Source organism: Mobula hypostoma, chromosome 27, assembly GCF_963921235.1.
Source record: "Mobula hypostoma chromosome 27, sMobHyp1.1, whole genome shotgun sequence".
Lineage (NCBI taxonomy): Eukaryota > Metazoa > Chordata > Chondrichthyes > Myliobatiformes > Myliobatidae > Mobula > Mobula hypostoma.
In genome coordinates, this window is record NC_086123.1 from 20,659,261 (window position 1) to 20,680,839 (window position 21,579).

The 21,579-nt window shown below is 37.3% G+C and overlaps 1 protein-coding gene across 1 annotated transcript in view; it reads right to left on the reverse strand.

Moving 5' to 3' along the window:
• Positions 1-2,779: 2,779 nt before the first annotated feature.
• The window catches only part of LOC134338631 (protein phosphatase PTC7 homolog), a 34,774-nt gene continuing 15,974 nt past the window's right edge, over positions 2,780-21,579 (reverse strand). The window contains exons 3-6 of the mRNA XM_063034626.1: positions 18,281-18,479; positions 10,998-11,121; positions 8,188-8,317; positions 2,780-5,328 (exon numbers count right to left, since the gene is read on the reverse strand). Of these exons, the coding sequence (XP_062890696.1) occupies positions 5,270-5,328; positions 8,188-8,317; positions 10,998-11,121; positions 18,281-18,479 (512 nt within the window). The 3' untranslated portion in view covers positions 2,780-5,269. The remainder of the gene's footprint in view (positions 5,329-8,187; positions 8,318-10,997; positions 11,122-18,280; positions 18,480-21,579) is intronic.

Below are 21,579 nucleotides of genomic sequence, written 5' to 3' on the forward strand. Positions count from 1 at the left end.
TACTTAGTCATGCAGTAGTACATACTAGCTCCCACGGTAGCGAGATTTCAGTAACCAAGGCAGTACAGCAAAATGTTAAATGATTTACATTAAACCTAAGTATATTTAAATCCTTGAAATGGTGGGAAATACAATAACTAGCTTTTGCTGGAGCAGTTTAGCAGGGTTCAATGCATTTCTAAAATTTCAGTATTGAGATTCGTTGACTTGTGTTTACAGTCCCACATTGCAATAATCTCAGCATAATACGAGTGGTTTACTGGATGACCAATAAGTGGAAGCATGTTTATGAATTATACACTCAATGTTGAATTGCCAAATCATTTTTCTACTGAGCTTGTAGTATGCCTGATTGTAATAGTCAAAACAAGATAGCTGTTAATAAATATCCAACATGTTTTGTGAAGCATGGGATTTATGTTCTGAGCATGTCAAAGTTTAGGTAATTAATCTGTAGAAAATTCTGGCAAATAAGCTGTTTCTATGAATATTTAAAAATCAAATCAATGATGCTTACAGCAGTGGATGCCATTTAGCCTATTAAGCATACAGGCTTTGCCAAAGGGGGAGAAATACAAAACTCCCAGTCTGAAAGTAACATGATATCTGGCAGTACCAGTGAAGCATTAAGTTTGTTAAGCACAGCAGGAAAGATTATTGCCTATATATTGTACTCAATTTACTAATTTAATAAAATTCAAATACTTTGTGAATATCTGTGATGTAGTTGTATCATCCATATTTTGTCAATGAAAAATTAATGAAATATAAGAGTTGACTATTTGCATATACAGCATCTGCACATTTTATAGTCCATAATATTCTCTTAAAGTGCTTGCAAGGATTCTAACAGTTGACAAATCTGAGTATTAAATAGCAAATGGAAAAATCTGGACAAAAAGAACCAAATATCTAACCTTGAAATTTCACTAATCCATACTTAAGTGTAGCATTTAAAATCACCAACTGGCTAAATATGAATATGTCAAGTTGTAATTGAAATAAATTATATATTGGTGCGCAAAGCTCTCTTTTTAGAATTTAAGCTACTGTTTAGATTACAGAAATGTTATTCTTGAAAACATTGCATTCAACATTAAAAATATAAAATGATGTAGTGTTTGATACTGTAAACAGCATATAATGACTGCATAATGCTGGTAGGCATGTTGAACTAGGATGTGCTTCAATATTTGAAATGCGAAGGAGGATTTCTTCATAAAGGCATAACATTTTCAATACACCTACTCTGAAAGGCATCCCTGGAAATTAGTCCTGTTTATTCCCAAGAATTTGTCTCCAAATTTAAAATAAAGCATTCCAAACTCATCTCTAATTCTGGAAATAAGTACACAAATCTAATCATCCTTTTGAATATCCCCATCACATTTGGTATTCAGAAGGTATGGCAGATATATTTTCTGTCTGGCTACTGGAAGAGAGTATTGTATTCTTCTAAAACTAAAATAAATACAAGAGTTTGAGGGACAGTGTGCTGGGACATTGATTTGTGGAGATGTGCAGTACGGGGGGGCGGGGAGGGGAAGAAGAGGAAGTGAGAGAGGAATGATAGTATTAACCATCGGCGTGGAAAAAAGACCTGGGATCAGATATGGGAAGTTGACATGTTCCTTATGTTTAATAATTTGGTGGAATGTCAGTGGAAGAAAAAATTTGTGTTTGTATGTTCATGGATCTTCAAGTTTTATAATTCTTGGTAATATTATATTCCCATTTGTATTTAGTTATGGCATACATTAGACCAGACATTTGCAGTCTTGATACATTTTTCCTGGTTTTTATATCTTGCTCCTGTTTTGATTAGTTTTTACCTTTCTTTCTATGTAGGATTCAGAGTACAATGATGAATATTCTACTGTGCTTATTTTAGACCATGCCACTTTCTACTCAAGCTTCCCATCACCCACTCTTAAGGGCTAACCACCATAAAGCCTTATCCAGCAATCTTCTCTAGCAATCCCATTCCAGAAAGTGGAATTATAAATTGTCCTATGGCAATTGTATTAGTTGGGCTGCTATGCCAAAACAAAAAGACATTAATACAAGTTTTATAATTTGCATTTTGAGAACAGTGTTGTATTTGGAATGTGGCTTGATGCTTCATGTCCTGCATCTTCTGCGGAATAGGTCTCATGCTGTAATCTTCCTCCAGGAAACTAACTCCCCTCAAGGTTCTTTCCAGTTATACATGTTCTCTTACAAACTTTTGTTAATCAATTCTACCCAACCCCAAGGGTAAACTAGTTTCAGCCCACTGATTTTTTTCTAACATTCAATTTAAAAGTGTAAGATTGATTAACCAAGTGTACAATTAAAGCAAGAAATAAGTTTTATGTGTATTTAACTTAATAAAATTAAAAATGCAAATTACTTTTGCTGGTCCTCCTCAAAATGGAACTGCTTTATGAAATAGTACATCAAATCCACTGGTGAATCATCAGGGGAGTCCAATGGAACACAGAAGAAATCATCAAGCAATCAGCTGCACAGAAGTTCTGAATTTCCATTTGCCCCAAGTCCCAAACGCCTATACAGTTGCAGAAACAACCATTCCTACAGGTGATGTTTTGGGGCATGTTTTAACAATTTGAAAACTGCAAATTAGTAAGACATTGCAATGCTTGCCCATGCATTTCTTCACCCATTCTTTCCAGTACAATAGATTATGTAAAAAAAAATGTTAAGTGATAGGTGTTTTTTAACTATGCTATGAAGAGATCTTGCAATTTCCTACTTCTCACACAAGGGAAATGTTTAGATCCAATATTTTTATTAAATATCGGGACAGTTTTCAACATGTACACAAATATTCCTGCATTTACATTACAGTTGAAGCATATGATAGTTACAGTTAATTACATGATCAGAACACACTCCATTATTGGGAGGGATTGTACTCTTTCACCAAGTTACTTATCTACACAGACCAATTAAAATTTGGTTTAGTCCAAAACAAACTTGAAGGACAATGAATTTTCACAATTTCAACAATAATTGTGAGAATTAAAGTTAGTGTGCCTTATTGTCAAAGGCCTGTAAACATAACTGTCCAATTATTTTGTGTGCAAGGAGCATTTTTTTGTTTAAAAATATGGAGATTTGCTTCAGTTGAGCATTATCTCATTCAAATATAGTAGTGCATTATAGAACATACTCTAAAATTAAAACACTAGCCCAAAGCAGGTATTTTATAACATCAGTACAGTATTGCTTAAAAAAGTGGAGTTTGCACCAGGCCAGGGAAGAAAATGCATTCTGGTCTTTGGTGTGTACTTGGGACCATAAAGTTTATTTTCCCACTGGTAATAATACAATTTAATTTTATTTTGTGATTATCCATAAGTGTGGCAGTTTTTCTTCACACTTATAAGTGTTTATACTTGGATAACTTCATACAAAAATATCCATTTGAAATAAAGCTCATTTTGACCATCTTTCTAGTGGATTCTGACACACAGCCGCCAACTCCTCCTACCCCAATTTTTTTTTTGGTAAAATGTAAGGCCTCGTTGTCAATACTACATTAATTTTCTAACAAGGTGGAAACTTGCACAATCTACAAAGAAGCACAAATAACACAAATAATGGACTGTTGCTACCTTTGTTTTTGCATTGTTGGGAAATCTACACAAAAAGTTGTATTAAGCAATTAGGAAAATTCAAAACATAATTCAGTGCACACAGCCAGATAAAGTAACTCCACAGAGAAAATTGAAATCAGAAATAAGAGGAAGACCATTATGGAATTGTTTTGGAGCTCTATTCTGGCTTGAATGAAATTTGAAGATATTTAGTAACCTACAGAATTAAATTTAAAAAGGACAATTATTTAAAAATTTAGTCCACAGCTCAAAACTTTTCCCCTAAATTTTAATGTGAGCTGCAAATGAGTCACTGCTTTTACAATTTTCCAATCTGAATATTTTCAGTATCAGAACAAATTACAGTCAAAAAATTAGTAGCAAGTCACATCCTTCCTGAAATTAGCAAGCTCTGATAAAAATGTTTCCTGAATAATTTAAGTAGTAATAATATAATCATAAGCAGACAAAAAGCTTGAAGTATCTATCATTCACCAAAATACTGTATTTAAGTAGTAATTCTGTTCCAAAGCATTCAGACATCCAAAATGTAAAAACATAATAGGAACTCAAATTCAACCTCCATACATAAATGCAAGCAATGTGCAAAACCTGTGAGAAAGTACAAAGTATTCTAGTTTATGTGACTAACAAAAAACCAAACAAGATGCCTGTTACAAGCATGTTTAAATAGGAAATTAACATGTACACAGTACATGTAAATAAATTAAATCGTATTATGTACAGTATACATAATGAAATAGTAACCACCATATAGGAAGATGGTAAAACAAATTACACTAAACACCTTCCTCAAAATTTACCCGATTTACTATGTAAAGTTAGACATGGCTTCATGGCTTTAATCACTCCATGGGGGGGCTGCATGCCTTAACATTTTACAGCCAATTGTTCTGTACACAAAACCGTTCAGAACAGCTATGTTAATCCACCCTCACAGTTCCCTACATCATCCAGCCATCAGCAAAATTAATCTCAACTATTTGAAATTAAACATTCAAGTTGTTCAGTAGCTGGGCAAAAGGGAAAAGGTTTTGATATGATGTCATGTGCCATCATCAGAAAGTAATTTTGAAAGTTGAATTCAGACAACCCCTTCCTGCATTTCCATGCCTTCTTAGAAAATGGTCTGCATCATGAAGTCCCATCAAGAAATACTAATTTAAGAATATATTTGTTCCCCACAGATTCTGAGAGCAAATTCTATTCTATATCTCAAATGTTTTGGTTCTGATTTGTTAATTCTGTAAGGGCAAGTTTCCATTACCCAACAACTGTAACAGCATTCATCTGTATTCTACTGCTGATGCCCACATTTACATGCCATCTAATCAAACGATTGACAATTTATTTAACCACAATACTCTTACAGACCCAGGCATCAAGTAACAGGCTAACATCCCTTCTGAACTACTGCCCTATTGAAGTACTGCTGGAAGAGGTGTGCATTTGCTTTCCTTTGTATAATTTAGAATATCTTGCTGGCATTTTTGTTAAAGTATCAAGCTTTTGCTTGAACAAAGGAGGAATTGTGCTGTGAGAATGACTAGCCTTTTGAGAAGTTATAGTCAAGGAAACGATGTCCTGCCAGCAGGAAATAGTGGAATTGGATATTTAGGTAAAAAGTAACCACGCCTTTGAAGAGGTTAGTCTGTATATTCCGCTACTATTGATAGTAGAACAGTGATGTCATCTGGTTTACCTCCTGGAAAACAGCAACAAAAAAAAAAATTGCACTGTAAATATCCAGATGGCTAATCATCAATTTTATTAACATAAGCACAGGGAATATTAGTTCTTTAACCCCAAAACTTAAGAATATCCTCTGTCTTTTTTATTACTAATTTTTTATTGCAACACCAACAAATTACATTCAATACAACCAATTGCCAATTACATTTTGACTGTTTAACTCAGCCATACCCCCAACCTTCATCACCATCCCCCCTCCACCCCCTCTTCCCCCCCACCAACCAACTGAATAGTAGTGCATACACAGACAAAGCATTCCCACTTTAACAAAAGATCTTTTAAGTTAGATATCAAATTTGTCCACATTAAGATTGTATTTGGTCGTGCATTATTTACTCTTGCTGATGAAAGTCCCAGGTTAAGAAATGTCCAAAAAGCTCCAAAGCCAGTGAGTATTTGAAATATCATGGAGAGGTTTCCAACGCTGGACTACAATCTTCTTAGCTACAGTCAAGCCTGCCAGCCAGACTTAGCATGTTTTTTCCGTAAGGGAAAGATAGGAGTCATCATTTAGAAGATGTTTCTAATTCATCTGTGTTGCACATCTTCCCCTGGATCTGTTATTGTAAGTTGGTGGTGGAGCTCTGAGTTACCCCCTTCCCACCCTCCCTCCCATCACCCCTCGCATTCAACCCTTTACCTTGTAACATCTGTGAGTGTCATTTAGCGATGTCAGACGCTGAAAATTAACATTAACTGCCCCCCTCTAGCACCAACAAATTAGAAAGGCAAAGCAGTTCTCATAGACAATCATATCAAAGAGACAAGGAAAAAACTGAACAAACCCATTAACCTATGTAATTAAAACCATTTCCGTCTCAAATATAGTATAACACATAATCAAGACCCCAATAGAACTCTTGTGAGAAACTGTTGTTTTAATAGACTATCGCTTAGTGATGGCGCCAGTGACATCTTATCTGGCACCCAGGAACGTAATCAAGTCTACTGGAGACATACCGTTCTAAAGTTATTCAGAACAAACTGCTGTTTTTCAGCTTCATTCTCGATGAAGTATGGCATTTGGGTATATTGAGCATCACCTAGGACATTAACTTGCCCGTGCCTGTTAGATTGCGCATACAGGCTGTTCTGCGCATACAGGCTGGTCCGAGCTCTTAACGCAGTTCCATTTCCTCCCGAGGGGCGTGTGGACTTTGCCCAGGGTCTTCTTCCATATCTCCCAGCACCGATGATTTCAGAGCTTCTTTCGCTTCCTCTGCCGAGTTAAACGACATCTTCATGCCCTTGATATTCACTCTCAAAATCGCCGGGTATATGAGGAACGAGTCGATCCCCTTCTGTTGAAGCTTAGCACTGATCTCCTTGTATCCCTGCTGTTCCTGCAGTCGGCGAAGAACTGCAGCGGAGTGCCATCAGGGAGAGTAGGTTTGGCTTTCCTCACGCCCTCCAGGATTGCCTGCTGGTCAGTGTACTGTAGAAGCCTAAAAACCATGGTCCACGGTCTTGAGGTGTTGTTGGAAAAGATCCTATGTGCTCTATCGATCTCCAATGGAGTGCTGTGGGAATTCTTGAGCGCTGGAATCCAATTAGGCAGCATCTTCTGGAGATAACCTCTTGGATCGTCGCCCTCAGCACCTGTTGGTAAGTTGACCAGCCGCACATCGTTTCTCCTGGATCTATCCTCCAAGCCATTTAGCTTCTTCCATATCTTAGTCACCTCTGCGAGACAGGAGTTAGTAACTTTCTCATTCTTGCATAAGCAAACCTGAATGTTGTCTATTTTGTTGAAGACCACGCTAAACTTTTTAGCATGAATGTCCGCTTACTCCTTTAACGACCAGAGAATGTTGCCATTCTCTGCCATATGCTTCTGTATGGGGTCGAGAGCCTTTTCCAGCGACTCCTTTAGCATATGGGCTACGGTTTCTGGCAGCGATTCCACCTCTGTTGTCATCGTTTGCTTAATTAGCATAGCTATTTCCTCGGATGAATCGCTAGCTTGGTGTCGTCTGCTGGCATCTTGTTTCCTGGTTGAATTTGGATTTTTTTTGGAGGTCATGTCTTTAATTAGATCTTTCTCCAACTCAACCTGTATTAAGACCATCTATGAGCCCTAAAGAACTTGAAAAAGGAGGGTTATATGTCAGCGCTCAGTGCTGTGCTGCCACCTTGCCTCGTGCCTCACCGGAAGTTAGTATACAGACACAGACTATATCTTCAGATTTTGATCCCATTCCTTCCCAAAACCAATGGCTTCTGCTGTTATTAGAGACAGATGTCATAGCATAAAACTTCCCATTTTTAGTCCTCTGAGCAACTAAAATGTTTTAGTCAAAACGGAGGATGTTCAGCTATATTTTCTAGTCATCGAAAAGCACAATTTAACTGAAACAAAGAAAACTACAGGAGCTCTACAGAAACTCAAGTGTTGAGGTCAAGGATGCATAAACTAGATCTCTACAAGTGTCCAGAATATGATTACAATGAATTATTTCAGACACTTAAACCAGTTATTTTGACTGGAATTACCAATTCATACAAAGTTAGAATACAATATTGTATATTCCTAAAACTACTTGTCAAGCTCATTTGTGTAGTATTTCATACTTATGCCAAAGCAAATCTAATGCATGGCATGAAAACACCAGAACTGTACATAACAGATCTGTTGGGGTTATGAAAAAAAAAATCAGAATAATCTCCATCTACCAAATCTGCATGGTTGAACCCCCACGGTGTATGCGAGATACTTCTTTCAACCCTCAAATACCGCATGTGCACAAAACTTAAAAGTATTAATTCCAATTGTTTCTGCTATACATAATATTTCACACCAATATCTACTTACCTCGTACATTCAGTCCATTATCACAAGCAAACTGTGCAAATGGTGACATATAATTTGGGTCATAAGCTAGTTCATGAGCCTGTTCTGCAATGCTCCTTGCTGTTTGCTGAATACTCTCATAATTTGTTTTCTGCAATTACATTGATATAAATAGATTAAATTACATCAGTTATTAGGAATACATTTCAAAAGATACCACACACCTAGCAATATGACATTTTATATTAGTTGGTATAATCATGTATATACAACTCAAATTCTGGTAAATTGAATCTTGTACATCAGAAATGAATTACATAACTCACCCAAGTTCATTTAGAATCTAGACATATTAAACAGTTCACTAAAGTTTGCTTTTGTACAACTTAAATGGCTCATAATATTCAGCAATTATTCCATTTCCTTATCAGAAGACCTACAGAGATACAGTACAAGATAATGCCCTCAGACATGCATGTATACCTGAACACCTGTTTTCCATTTTGGGTGTTCATAGCAATATTACAATTTATTAAAGAGCATTTCTTCTTTAAATACAATCAGACAAAATTTAGCATTGCTCCAGAGATGAATTTTCAATTCCTTTTGTTCTATTAATGCTTAAAATGATTGTGAAGCACCAAGTTTTGTGCCTCTTCCCCAATTTCTAAAAGAACCTTGGATTAAAAATATCAAAATCCAACATCATGCAACATTTGTGAACAGAAAAAAAATTATTAACATTTCAGGTTGAAACCCTGCATGAAAACAGAGTGGAGAGGTGAGATAGCTAGCATAGAAATTGGGGAATGGGTAGAGATGACTGGGGATCATATTAGAATCAGATTTAATACCATCAACATATTTCAAGAAATTTGTTAATGGTAGCAGTACAATGAAATCTATGGTAAGTAAATATACAGAAAAAACTGAATTAGTATATATACATATACACATATTATGTTAAGTTAAAATAAGTAGTGCAAAATAAACAAAAAGTAGTGAGGGAGTGTTCATGGGTTCAATGCCATTTAGAAATAGACTTCAGTACCTCCTTCCCGATGGTAACAATGTGAATATTGAATGAATTCCATCAGAAGATCTTCCTTCTGCAGCCTCTAATCAGTGACTCAACCCCGCATTTCCCACTTCTGTGTGTTACCCAAGACCCTTAAAACCAGACTGTTCTGGCATGCCCCATTACTTCTGTGATTTTCCCACTTGCATGTGTTTTTTTTTAAACATGAATATTCAGCCAGGGTATATTCTAGGCTAAGATTTTTGATCTCTTATGGAAATAAAAATGAGGGTTGAGTGTGCAATTGGTTGACCATAACCTTCAAAATTAAGTTTGCTAGAAACCTAGAAGCTGACTTTTGCCTGGAAAAAGTACTTCACGATACAAAAGTTCATTTTTTCTCTACTGTTTCACAACAAGTTTGGACAATAAACTCTGAACATTTACAAGAAGCTATTACTTTATAACTGAATACATCATTGAAATAATTTCTGGAACACAATGAGTTTAGTATTAAAATGTGAGAAGAACCCGCAATGGATTTTTTTTTCCTGTACAAGCCAAGGATTAGCAGTCTCTAGTATCTGACTACATTCATGAGATGCTTGTGTCAGATCAGGCTCCAAACTTGAAAATTCAAGAATCTAATGTTTTCCTGTAATTCCTCCTATCCTCTACCCTCTGAACAAAGCTCTGTCTGTAATCATCTAGATCATCCTCTCCCACTTACAACAGTACAGCTTCCTATTTCTAATCTCCAACTCCACTTTATTCTTCAACTGTCAGTGGTGCATTTGCTCCAGCCATGATTGGTGGTCTTCTCAGCTCAAAAGTCCATATCAAAAATCTTTTGCCTTACCATCCATTCCACTCCCCCACTGCCACCATACCACTTCTGGCATTTCAGATTTCATGGATTTATTATTTGAATCAAAATTGAAAAATTAAGGTGATTTGTTCACAAATCTGGTCATCTATATATTCTCCATAACAAACAGTGTTTGATCCACGAACCAAACTTTCACTTCTCTTATTTCTTCACAAGCATCTTTATCTATGCTGTCCAGTTTGAATCAATTAATCCAACTGATACCATTTAAATGTTACTGCACCAGGAACTATTTGGCTATATTCTATGCTACACAAAAACCATTCTTGTTCTGAACCATCTTTGCTAACCGTCCTTCTAGTCCTCATCTACTGTGCTATTTGAAATGTACCTGTGACAAAGTTTTCAGCTTATGTGATGGATTCTTTGGATAAAGATGGTTAAAATAATTACATCTAAAAAAGCATTGTAATGTAATATGAACATGCACCACATCAAATGAACAAAGAGTTTTTAACATTAAACCATCTATCCTCAGAAGGATTCAGCCCAATATCAATCAATATTCAACGTGGTAATGTGCACAATGCCCCAACATGAATATAAAAAAAACATGATTAAAAATACATGAAAATACCTGTGCATTTAGAAGACATGGAGTTATAAGATTGATCTAAGAGATATCTAACAGACAAAAACCATAAATAGAAAACAATTTGTACAGTCATTTCCTCCCTTGAAGTCTTCAAAGCCACTGAGGATAAATTGTATTTTGTAGAACAGCCCTATGAACGCTTTAGCTACCTTCAGATTTCAAAGGTTTTAAGTGACATCATGAAAAATGTTTTTTTTAAAATAACACTACTTGCAAATTGGTTATTTCCACAATATAGTATGATGCACTTCAGGGATTTAAAATTTAACCATTGATGGCTTTCACTAAATATGTCACTTCGAAGTGGATTGGATTAAGAAAATAGATACCTTTAATTTCTTTAACTCTTGCAAGATCATGTAGTCAGGCATGTTATCAAATAAACCATCAGTTGCTGTCAAGATGATATCGCCTATTTGGACATCAATGGAAGTACTGTCGGCAACTTCAGGGCTGTGAAGACAGATACATTGAAGTTTCCAGAGCATCAAGAATAAATGGCAGTGTAGCTCATTTCAATTTCAACTGATGGAACCAAACTTGCAAAATTTACTATTGTTCAAACTTCAAGTGCCAGCCACATTCAAAATATGTTTTGTTTATATAGCACTAAATTGATGATTTATGGCATTTCTGGTTTTAATTATTCACTTATGGGATGTGGGATTTGTGGGGCTGAGCCAGCACCTAATACTCACCCCTAGCTTCCCTTGAGCAGAAGCTGCTTTCTTGAACTGTGAGGAAAGAGCACCATACTAGGAGGGAGTGAGTTCGAGGATTTTGGTCTGGTGGCATTGAAGGGTCATTGATAGATACATTTTTAATTCAAGATGTTCTACTTTGCTGTAGAAAAGCAACATCCAAAGTTCCTCACCACCCAGGCCATGCTTTTTCCCCCTCATTGCCACCAGGTAGAAGGTACAGGAGCCTCAGGACTCACACCATCAGGTTCAAGAACAGTTACTACCTCTCAACCATCAGGCTCTTGAACAAAAGGAGATAACTACACTCATTTAAGGATTTTTATCTTGTCATTTCATGCTTGTTATTTGTTATTTATTATCTACATTTGCAGTTTTGTTTAGAGTTCCTGTTCTATTGATTTGCTATGTATGCCTGCAGAAGAAGAATCTCAGGGTTGTATATGGTGACATGTATGCACTCTAATCAATTTTACTTTGAACTTTGACTTGGAGGGCAACTTCCAGGTGGTAGTGTTGCATTCTTTTGCTGCCCTTGTCCTACAAGCTGGTAAAGATGATGGGATTGAGGTTTTGGTGGGTTCTGCAATGATAAATTGTATGAATGATGTTATGCTGTTATGTCTAGTACAGAATAGAGCTTCAGGAGCTGTTAGAGCTGCTCTCAAATGAAGAGATTCCATCATACTCCTGACTTGTGTTTTGTAAGATGGTGGGCAGGCTTTGAGATGTAGGAGGCAAGTAACTCATCTCCTTATTTCTAGCCTCTTACATTGTGTATATGGCAACTCCAGTTCAGTGGTACTTCCCCCAGAATACTGATAATGCGGAGTACAGGGATAGTAATGATATTGAGTGGCAGGGGTGATATTTGGACGTTCTCATGTCAAATATCGCTAGTGCCCGGTACCTATAACACAAAAGTGACTTGTCAGCAGGATACCTTCCAGGTTGCTTCATTTTGACGTGGGCAGCTTTTATTACCTGAACAGCTGTGAATAGTATGAACATTGTGCAATCAACAAACATCCCTACTTCTGACCTTACAAATAAATTAATGTTATGTTGAAGCATCTGAAGATGGTTAGGCCTAGAACTACTCTGAGCAACTCCTGCAGGGATGCCTTGTGGCCAAGATTGGGTCACAATTTTGCTAAACCAGCACAGTCCAAAGTCCAGGAAGTCAGATCTGACTGGCATGAAACCAAGGTAGAAGACAAACCATTGAATCAAACTGCAAGGATCAACCTAAGCTAAAGATATGATGCAGAATATAAAGATACTTGTGCGAAGGATAAGTAAATCTCAAATAGTTGAGCTATCAAATAGATGAATGCTGCCAAGCTGACTTTTTAAACAAATGAACTGCCAGCAATAGTTACACAATGACTAACAAAAATATTGCAGAGAAAATATAGTATAGCTATTTTAAAAGGACTTAACCTGCCCTATATTTGAACTTTACTTGTTGATTTTTTCCCCCCCCAGACATTAATGTGATAATATATCTATTGAACAAGTACTTGGAGAAATAATGCAAATAGTATACACACACAATTTCCAGTCAATTGTTGTGGGAAAATACTTAATTCAGCAACAGAAAAACTTTAATTTTCTCCATAAATATACGACTTGATTACACAAATCAACTGTATTCCAGTAACCTAGTTTTTGGCACATTTTTCTATTTTCTGCATAATTATTAATACCACATGGAGCCTTGTAATACCCTCTTCTCGATTTCCTCATGCATACTGGAATACCATCAGATACTATTTTAATTGATTCCTGGCTGTACACCATGTGCTGCTGGCAAACTTTAGTATCCACCAGAATACATGTGACATATGCAAGCAGCCCTCAGCTACTTGGGTATTGTAAATCTTTTGCACTTGCAGTTGTAGAGGCGGGGATTAGGAGTGAGTAGTGGAAGAGAGGATTGCAATACTTTATCATGGATGGCATGACAGTGTAATCGTCAGAGCAATTGCTTTACAGCACTGGTGATCGCAGATCAGGGTTCGATTCCAGCTTTTATTAGGGGTTTGTGTATTGCTTTTGAATGCCATGACAGCATAGTGGCTAGCACAATGCTATTAGAGCTCTTGACATTTTCAGAATTCAGTTCCAGTGCTGGTCTATAAGGAGTCTCTGTACGTCCTCCCGTGGAATGCATGGGTTACCCCGGGGTGGTCTGGTTTCCTCCCATAGTCCAATTCATACCAGGTAGGTTGATTGGTCATTGTGAATTATCCCGTGGTTAGTTTAGGTTTAATCAGGTCGCTGGGTCAACATGTCTTGAAGAGCCAGAAGGGCCTACTTCATGTTGCATTGCAAAATAAATAAATATAACAATTGCAATAAACTAAAATACAGTTAAATCTTAGGACTTTCCAACCAGCTCAGAATACACCACACCGGGGGGTGGGGGGGGGGAGAAGAGGGGTCGGTTACTTTAGAACATAGAATAGTACAGCACTGTACAGGCCCTTCGGCCCACAATGTTATGCCGACACTCAAACCTTACCTCCCATATAAGCCCCCACCTTAAATTCCTCCATATACCTGTCTAGTAGTCTCTCAAACTTCACTAGTGTATCTGCCTCCAGCACTGACTCAGGCAGTGCATTCCACGCACCAACCACTCTCTGAGTAAAAAACCTTCCTCTAATACCCCCCTTGAACTTTGCACCCCTTACCTTAAAGCCATGTCCTCTTGTATTGAGCAGTGGTGCCCTGGGGAAGAGGCGCTGGCTAGCCACTCTATCTATTGCTCTTATTATCTTGTACACCTCTATCATGTCTCCTCTCATCCTCCTTCTCTCCAAAGAGTAAAGCCCTAGCTCCCTTAATCTCTGATCATAATGCATACTCTCTAAACCAGGCAGCATCCTGGTAAATCTCCTCTGTACCCTTTCCAATGCTTCCACATCCTTCCTATAGTGAGGCGACCAGAACTGGACACAGTACTCCAAGTGTGGCCTAACCAGTGTTTTACAGAGCTGCATCATTACATCGCAACTCTTAAACTCTACCCCTCGACTTATGAAAGCTAACCCCATAAGCTTTCTTAACTACCCTATTCACCTGTGAGGCAACTTTCAGGGATCTGTGGACATGTACCCCCAGATCCCTCTGCTCCTCCACACTACCAAGTATCCTGCCATTTACTTTGTACTCTGCCTTGGAGTTTGTCCTTCCAAAGTGTACCACCTTACACTTCTCCAGGTTGAACTCCATCTGCCACTTCTCAGCCCACTTCTGCATCCTATCAATGTCTCTCTGCAATCTTTAACAATCCTCTACATTATCTACAACACCACCAACCTTTGTGTCGTCTGCAAACTTGCCAACACACCCTTCTACACCCACATCCCGGTCGTTAATAAAAATCACGAGAAGTAGAGGTCCCAGAACAGATCCTTGTGGGACACCACTAGTCACACTCCTCCAATCTGAATGTACTCCCTCCACCACGACTCTCTGCCTTTGGCAGGCAAGCCAATTCTGAATCCACCTGGCCAAACTTCCCTGGATCCCATGCCTTCTGACTTTCTGAATAAGCCTACTGCGTGGAACCTTGTCAAATGCCTTACTAAAATCCATATAGATCACATCCACTGCACTACCCTCATCTATATGCCTGGTCACCTCCTCAAAGAACTCTATCAGGCTTATTAGACACGATCTGCCCTTCACAAAGCCATCCTGACTGTCCATGATCAGACCATGATTCTCTAAATGCCCAGAGATCCTATCTCTAAGAATCTTCTCCACAGCTTTCTCACCACAGACGTAAGGCTCACTGGTCTATAATTACCCGGACTATCCCTACTACCTTTTTTGAACAAGGGGACAACATTCGCCTCCCTCCAATCCTCCAGTACCATTCCCGTGGACAACGAGGACATAAAGATCCTAGCCAGAGACTCAGCAATCTCTTCCCTCGCCTCGTGGAGCAGCCTGGGGAATATTCCGTCAGGCCCTGGGGACTTACCTGTCCTAATGTATTTTAACAACTCCAACACCTCCTCTCCCTTAATATCAACATGCTCCAGAACAACAACCTCACTCATATTGTCCTCACCATCATCAAGTTCCCTCTCATTGGTGAATACCAAAGCAAAGTATTCATTGAGGACCTCGCTCACTTCCACAGCCTCCAGGCACATCTTCCCGATTATCTCTAATCGGTCCTACCTTCACTCCTGTCATCCTTTTGTTCTTCACATAATTGAAGAATGCCTTGGGGTTTTCCTTTACCTTACTCACTAAGGCCTTCTCATGCCCCCTTCTTGCTCTTCTCAGCCCCTTCTTAAGCTCCTTTCTTGCTTCCCTATATTCCTCAATAGGCCCATCTAATCCCTGCTTCCTAAACCTCATGTATGCTGCCTTCTTCCACCTGACTAGATTTTCCACCTCACGTCACCCATGGTTCCTTCACCCTACCATTCTTTATCTTCCTCACCGGGACAAATTTATCCCTAACATCCTGCAGGAGATCTCTAAACATCGACCACATGTCCATAGTACATGTTTAAAAAAAGTTATTGCATCCCAAGGCAATTCCACTATATCCAGTTCTTTCTAGCCTATAAACTAATTTCTTTAAAAGGTAAATCACCTGTATTTCTTAAATATACTACAATTGTAATTGTTTCCCAATATTGTTGCATACTTAGATTTTTTTAGGCTTGATGTGGAAAGCAGTATCATGGATTTTATCTAGTTTTATGAACTTATCTAGCTTTGGAATAAAGAGTCACTCATTTCAGATCAAGATGAGGAGGAATTTAAAAAAAAAGGATTCTGTATTTAAATACTTATCACCTCAGATCTATACATTTGGAAATGGTTAAAACAGAATCAGATTTAATGTAACACCATAAGACACAAGATCAGAATTAGGTTACTCAGCTCATCGAATCTGCTTCATCATTCCATCATGGCTAATTTATTATCCATCTTAACCCCATTCTCCTACCTTCTCCCCATAACATTTGATGTTCCGATTAACCAAGAAACCATCAATCTCTGTTTTAACTATAATCAATGATCTGGCCTCCACTGCTGTCCATGGCAATGAATTTGACAGATTCACCACCGCTTGGCTAAAGAAATTCCTTATGTCCGTTCTAAATGGACATCCCTCTATTGAGGCTGTGTCCTCTGGTTCTAAACTCACCTGTGATAGGAAACATCCTCTCCACATCCACTGTATGCAAGCCTTTCAGTATTCAGTAGGGTTCAATGAGATTCCCCCTTCATTCTTCTAAACTCCAGCAAGCACAAGCCAAGAGCCATCAAATGCTCCTCATACTTTAACCCTTTCATTTCCGAAATAATTGTTGTGAAGCTCCTCTGGACCCTCTCCAATGCCAACACATACTTTCTTAGATAAGGGACCCAAAATCACTCACAATATTCCAAGTGTGGTGTGACCAACATATCATAAAGCCTCAGCATCACATTGTTGCTTTTGCATTCTAGTCCTCTCAAAAATGAAATTTGTTGTTTTGCAGCAGCATTACAGAGTTAAAAAGTTATACAACAATGCATATATTGAAAAATTAAATTAGTTCAAAAAAAAGGTGAAAATATGAAGTAGCAATCATGGATGGTTCATTGCCTGTTCAGAAATTTTATGGTGGAGGGGAAGAAACTGCTCCTAAAACATTGCGCATGTTCCTTCAGGTTCTTGTAACTCTTCCCTGTTCGGAGAAATGAGAAAAGAGCATGTCCTGGGTGATGGGAGTCCTTAATGACAGATGCCACCTTCTGAGGCATCATCTGTTAAAGATGTCCTCGGTGCTGGGGAGGCTAGTGCCTATGACGGAGCTGGCTAAGTTTCAAATATACAATGCCAAATATCTTGGGAGAAATTGCCACCTCTAGGTCCCTTCTACCTTATCATCTTGAAACTTGGATTTGTTTTTGTCCCATGGAATTCATCCAGTTACCTCAGCAACTTTTCTGATCTCTCTCCACCTTCTGTTTACCCAAAACAAACTTTCACCTAGATCCTAAACTTGAATTTTTTCATTTACCTTCCAAGTCGTCCACATTCTTCCTGATCTCTTTCCTGGAAGCCACCCTTATTTATCAACATCTCTAGCAACAGATTATCTTTCTAACTTCTAACCTTCTCCAGGTAACCCCCAAAAAGTTACCTTAGATATATCTTTTACTTCTAGCAACATCCACAAATTTAGTCAGCTTCCAGCTGCTTACTGATCCAATGTGCCATCAACTTCTCACAAAATGCTGCTATTTTATCTGGCATAAACTAATTTACACAAGCTAAAATTGAGTGTCGAGATTCAAAATGTCAATACTCAATGAACCCAAATTTTTCCTTCTAATTCTTCCTCACTGACCACTTCCTTCTTTAATATTACCAAATCAGTATAGAATGCATCAAACAAGCACAATTTTCTTACAATGAGGAAAAAAGCAGACAATAGTATCTCTTTTATTACAATGTTTTTAACCTTACAAAAATATATAACCTGAAGCAATAACTGTTACAAAATAATGCCCATGTCACTTTACTGAAAACTTTGCAGCAACCCTTATGCCATTCATGCTATCTGTAGCAACCACATGCTCTATTCCATATTATCTGTCACAGGTGTCGTTAAAGTTATTATAATCAATTGGTATCCCTACAGCATACAGAAGAAAAAGATTAAACCATTCCTGGAATGCAGAATATATACATTAACATTAGGATTTCATTCATCTGCAATCTAGCTATAGATTAATACAAAGCTAAGGCAAAGCATAATGGTTCATATTCCAGTAGACACTTTATGGATAATAGAAGAGCGCATCCAATTAGATTGCAATTGGACACATACTAGATAATCTCATGCTACATTTCTGATAAACATTTAAGACCTGTGTTTTACCTGTCACTTAGAACTACACCTTCTGCTTCAGGTGGTGGTATAGACAATTGGAAAGGGGTGTTAAAATAATGCTGTTGTTCATCTGACCGGTGAACCACTTCACCACCCCGGACCACCAGAAAGCCGGAGTCTCCTAGGTTCGCTGTGTGCAACCGATGACTACTTCGGTCCAGAACTACTAAACAAGCAGTACTACTCCCTGCAAGGGAATAATGGAGCAAATTAATCAGAATTCTGAAAGGGGTGTAAAATCTGGTTAAAAGGCAAAGATAAAATGATTACAAATAAATTCAGTTTATTATAGTAAGGTGAAAAAGTACATTTTGCTACCTGCTCTGTATTAGTTGGAAGGTACACAGGGTATGTATTTGTTCAAAGTATAGAATTACAATTTGTTTTAATTTGAGCACAATTAGATACTCACATAGCAAGGATGGAATAAACCACCATTTCAACACACATGTACAGTGAATTCCATTTAATTGGGTCATCAGTTAATTCAGTCAGCCACATATTTGGGACAAGTCTTGAACAAGAGCTAATTGAGAAAATAGCTGAGATTCCCTACCTTTATTTGGGACTTTATGCCCCTTAATTGGGAGAGGAGACTGCTGAAGAACAGTTTCTAAGTAGCATCAGTTGCGTGAACTTGTGTGGCCATTAGACACATCGCGCTTACAGCAAACAGTTTTTAGATAGCATCAGTTGCATGTGTTTGTGTTCAAAAAGCTGTGATTTTTGTCACTGCTAGTTGCCAAGAAATAAGCAGCAAGATAATTCAGAACTGCTTTGCTCACTGCAGATTCAAGCATTCAGGCTTGGAGATATCAGAAATTGCTTGGGAGTGAGAATGAAACAAATTCACTGCTTCAACAAGTTAAGAGCTATGAAGAATTTGAAGGTATCAACAATCATCTTGAATGTTACAATGAAAAAGATATTGAGGATGCAATTGTCAATAGCATTGTTTGAAGACAGTTCATTATTTACACTGGGTGTCTGCACTGAATTTTCTCATTTAGAGTCAAAAGAACGTGGTATCCTTTGTTGATAACTATTCAGAACTAATACAGATTTATGGTACTGTAGCATTCTAATCTGTTCTGTATTTCATTTAAATACATACTTTGTTAGTCAGTGAAAAGGTAGTTTGTCCTTTATAAACCTTTTTAAACCACTTCCATGAAGCTTTGACATTGGGGCAGCCACTTAATTTGGCCAAAATATACTGGTCCCGATGTGTCCCAATTAACCCAAATTCACTATTTGTAAATTACAACAAGTTTTAGAGCTGTTATAGGCGTGCTGTGTGAAGCAGCTCTGAATAATTTCTTAGAATATAAAGCAACAAGAACTGGATATATAACCTAAAGAACCTATATTAACTAAAATTAACCTCAAGGTTGGATGTCTATCAAGCATCGCCCTGAATGGCAAGTGCACAGTATTTCAATACATTCTTTGTACTCTGATGTGTAAAATAATTGGGGTGTCAGAAGGAAAGTCACTTAGTGGGGGATACCAATCCTGTAACCTGTCCTTGCAGCCACAGTATTGATGTACCCTGGTTCAGAGTAGTTTCTGGTAATGAGGACACCCTCAGTGTTGATGGTAGGGAACACTCTGGCATTTATGATTAATTTATGTCTATATATTCTTTAGGTTTTCCTTTACATAGGCAGGCTACTTCATTGAGCAAGTGTACATTGTGTACACTTCATATGGAACGTTCAATTTATCCTTACAAGAGGGCTAATGAAACAACTGAAAATATTAGGACCTAGGTTATTTTTCAGGTATCTGCTCTAATCTACATAATCAAAATATTCATAGCTACACACGATGACCTGATGCAGCATCTGGCAAAACTGAAAACAGTTTATTACAGAACATAGAACTTTGCCTTATAAGTAACCAAATTCTAAGGAAAGAAAAATAACAGCTTTGAAAATGTCTTGTACATCGTAGTATATGACGATTGGTATTTTAGTAAATTAAATAGGAGGAATGGCAGGGAAGAGAGAAACAGGGCTGTATTACTGATTAAATTAATATTGAAAGTTACATTTGCTTTATTTAAATAGTATAATTTGTAACATTCATGGGTCTCTGGTGGTAGTTTCAGATGAATTGTACAATTTTAGGCCACAATCTCAAAAAAACTTCCTGCAATCTTTTTACACAAGAGTGCTTTATAGGACGATCAACATAATTGAAAGGTAAAATTTTCTTAATGTAAAATTCACTTTATTCACATTACTTGGTCCTGAATGCATATGTACAGTTAATACGTTAAAATTGTTATTCCTACATCAAAATCATTTCAATGATAGTTAATATTTTCCATTTGTGTGCAAGAGAAAATAACACATGCATGCATTTGAAGACAATATCCCACACATGGCTTAACTATTACTCAAGTTCCAGATATTATAATCAAGAAAAAATGCAAAATATAACAATATTTATTAAGACAACCAATTACTTTTTTTTAAATTTTATTTTTATTTGGATAAGGAGTTCACAATTATCATGTACTTTTTTCACACATATAACCTTTTCCATTTTTTTATATGTATAAAACTACAATTATTTATACATTCTTAAGTACACATTGAGATGATATAAAAGCAAAATAAACATTTAAATAGATAATTATGTACTGTGGTAAATCTAACCTATTAGGCTAAGTAATGAAATTAGTTGTTAAGAAAAATGGTAATAATAGTTTCCATACAACCCTTCTGGACCATTTCCACTGGTCCAAAATGTTGCATACAAGCCTATATACCAACCATTGTAGGTGTTTATATCCCAATTTGTTCGTGCTTGTTCCTGCCCGCAGACATAATTATCCAATCCCTATGTACTTATTTACTTAATTTTTTCATTTTTTTTATCCCTTTCCCAAATCTTTCCCTTTACTTGTGTTAATTCTCTATTTTCCAAAAAAAAACAACAACAAACATTTAGACTAGGGGTGCTTACGTTAGCAATATTACTGTGTTGATGAGAAGAGCAATATAAATCATTAGGAGAGTCATCTAAAGTCTGCTCGCATTGGGGTTATATATTCAATCCATTTATTCCAGATTTGATAAAATGTTTCTTTTTGAGTTCTCAGGGAGTAGGTCAACTTTTCCATTTTAAATATTTCCAAGATAATTTCGTACCAATCTTCTAATGTAGGTGGTATTGGATTTAGCCATTTTCTGGTGATTGATTTCTTACTTGCCGCTAAGAGGGCCTGCAGCAACTTTATATCTTCCTTCTGTTCAAGGAACAATACATGCCCCAAA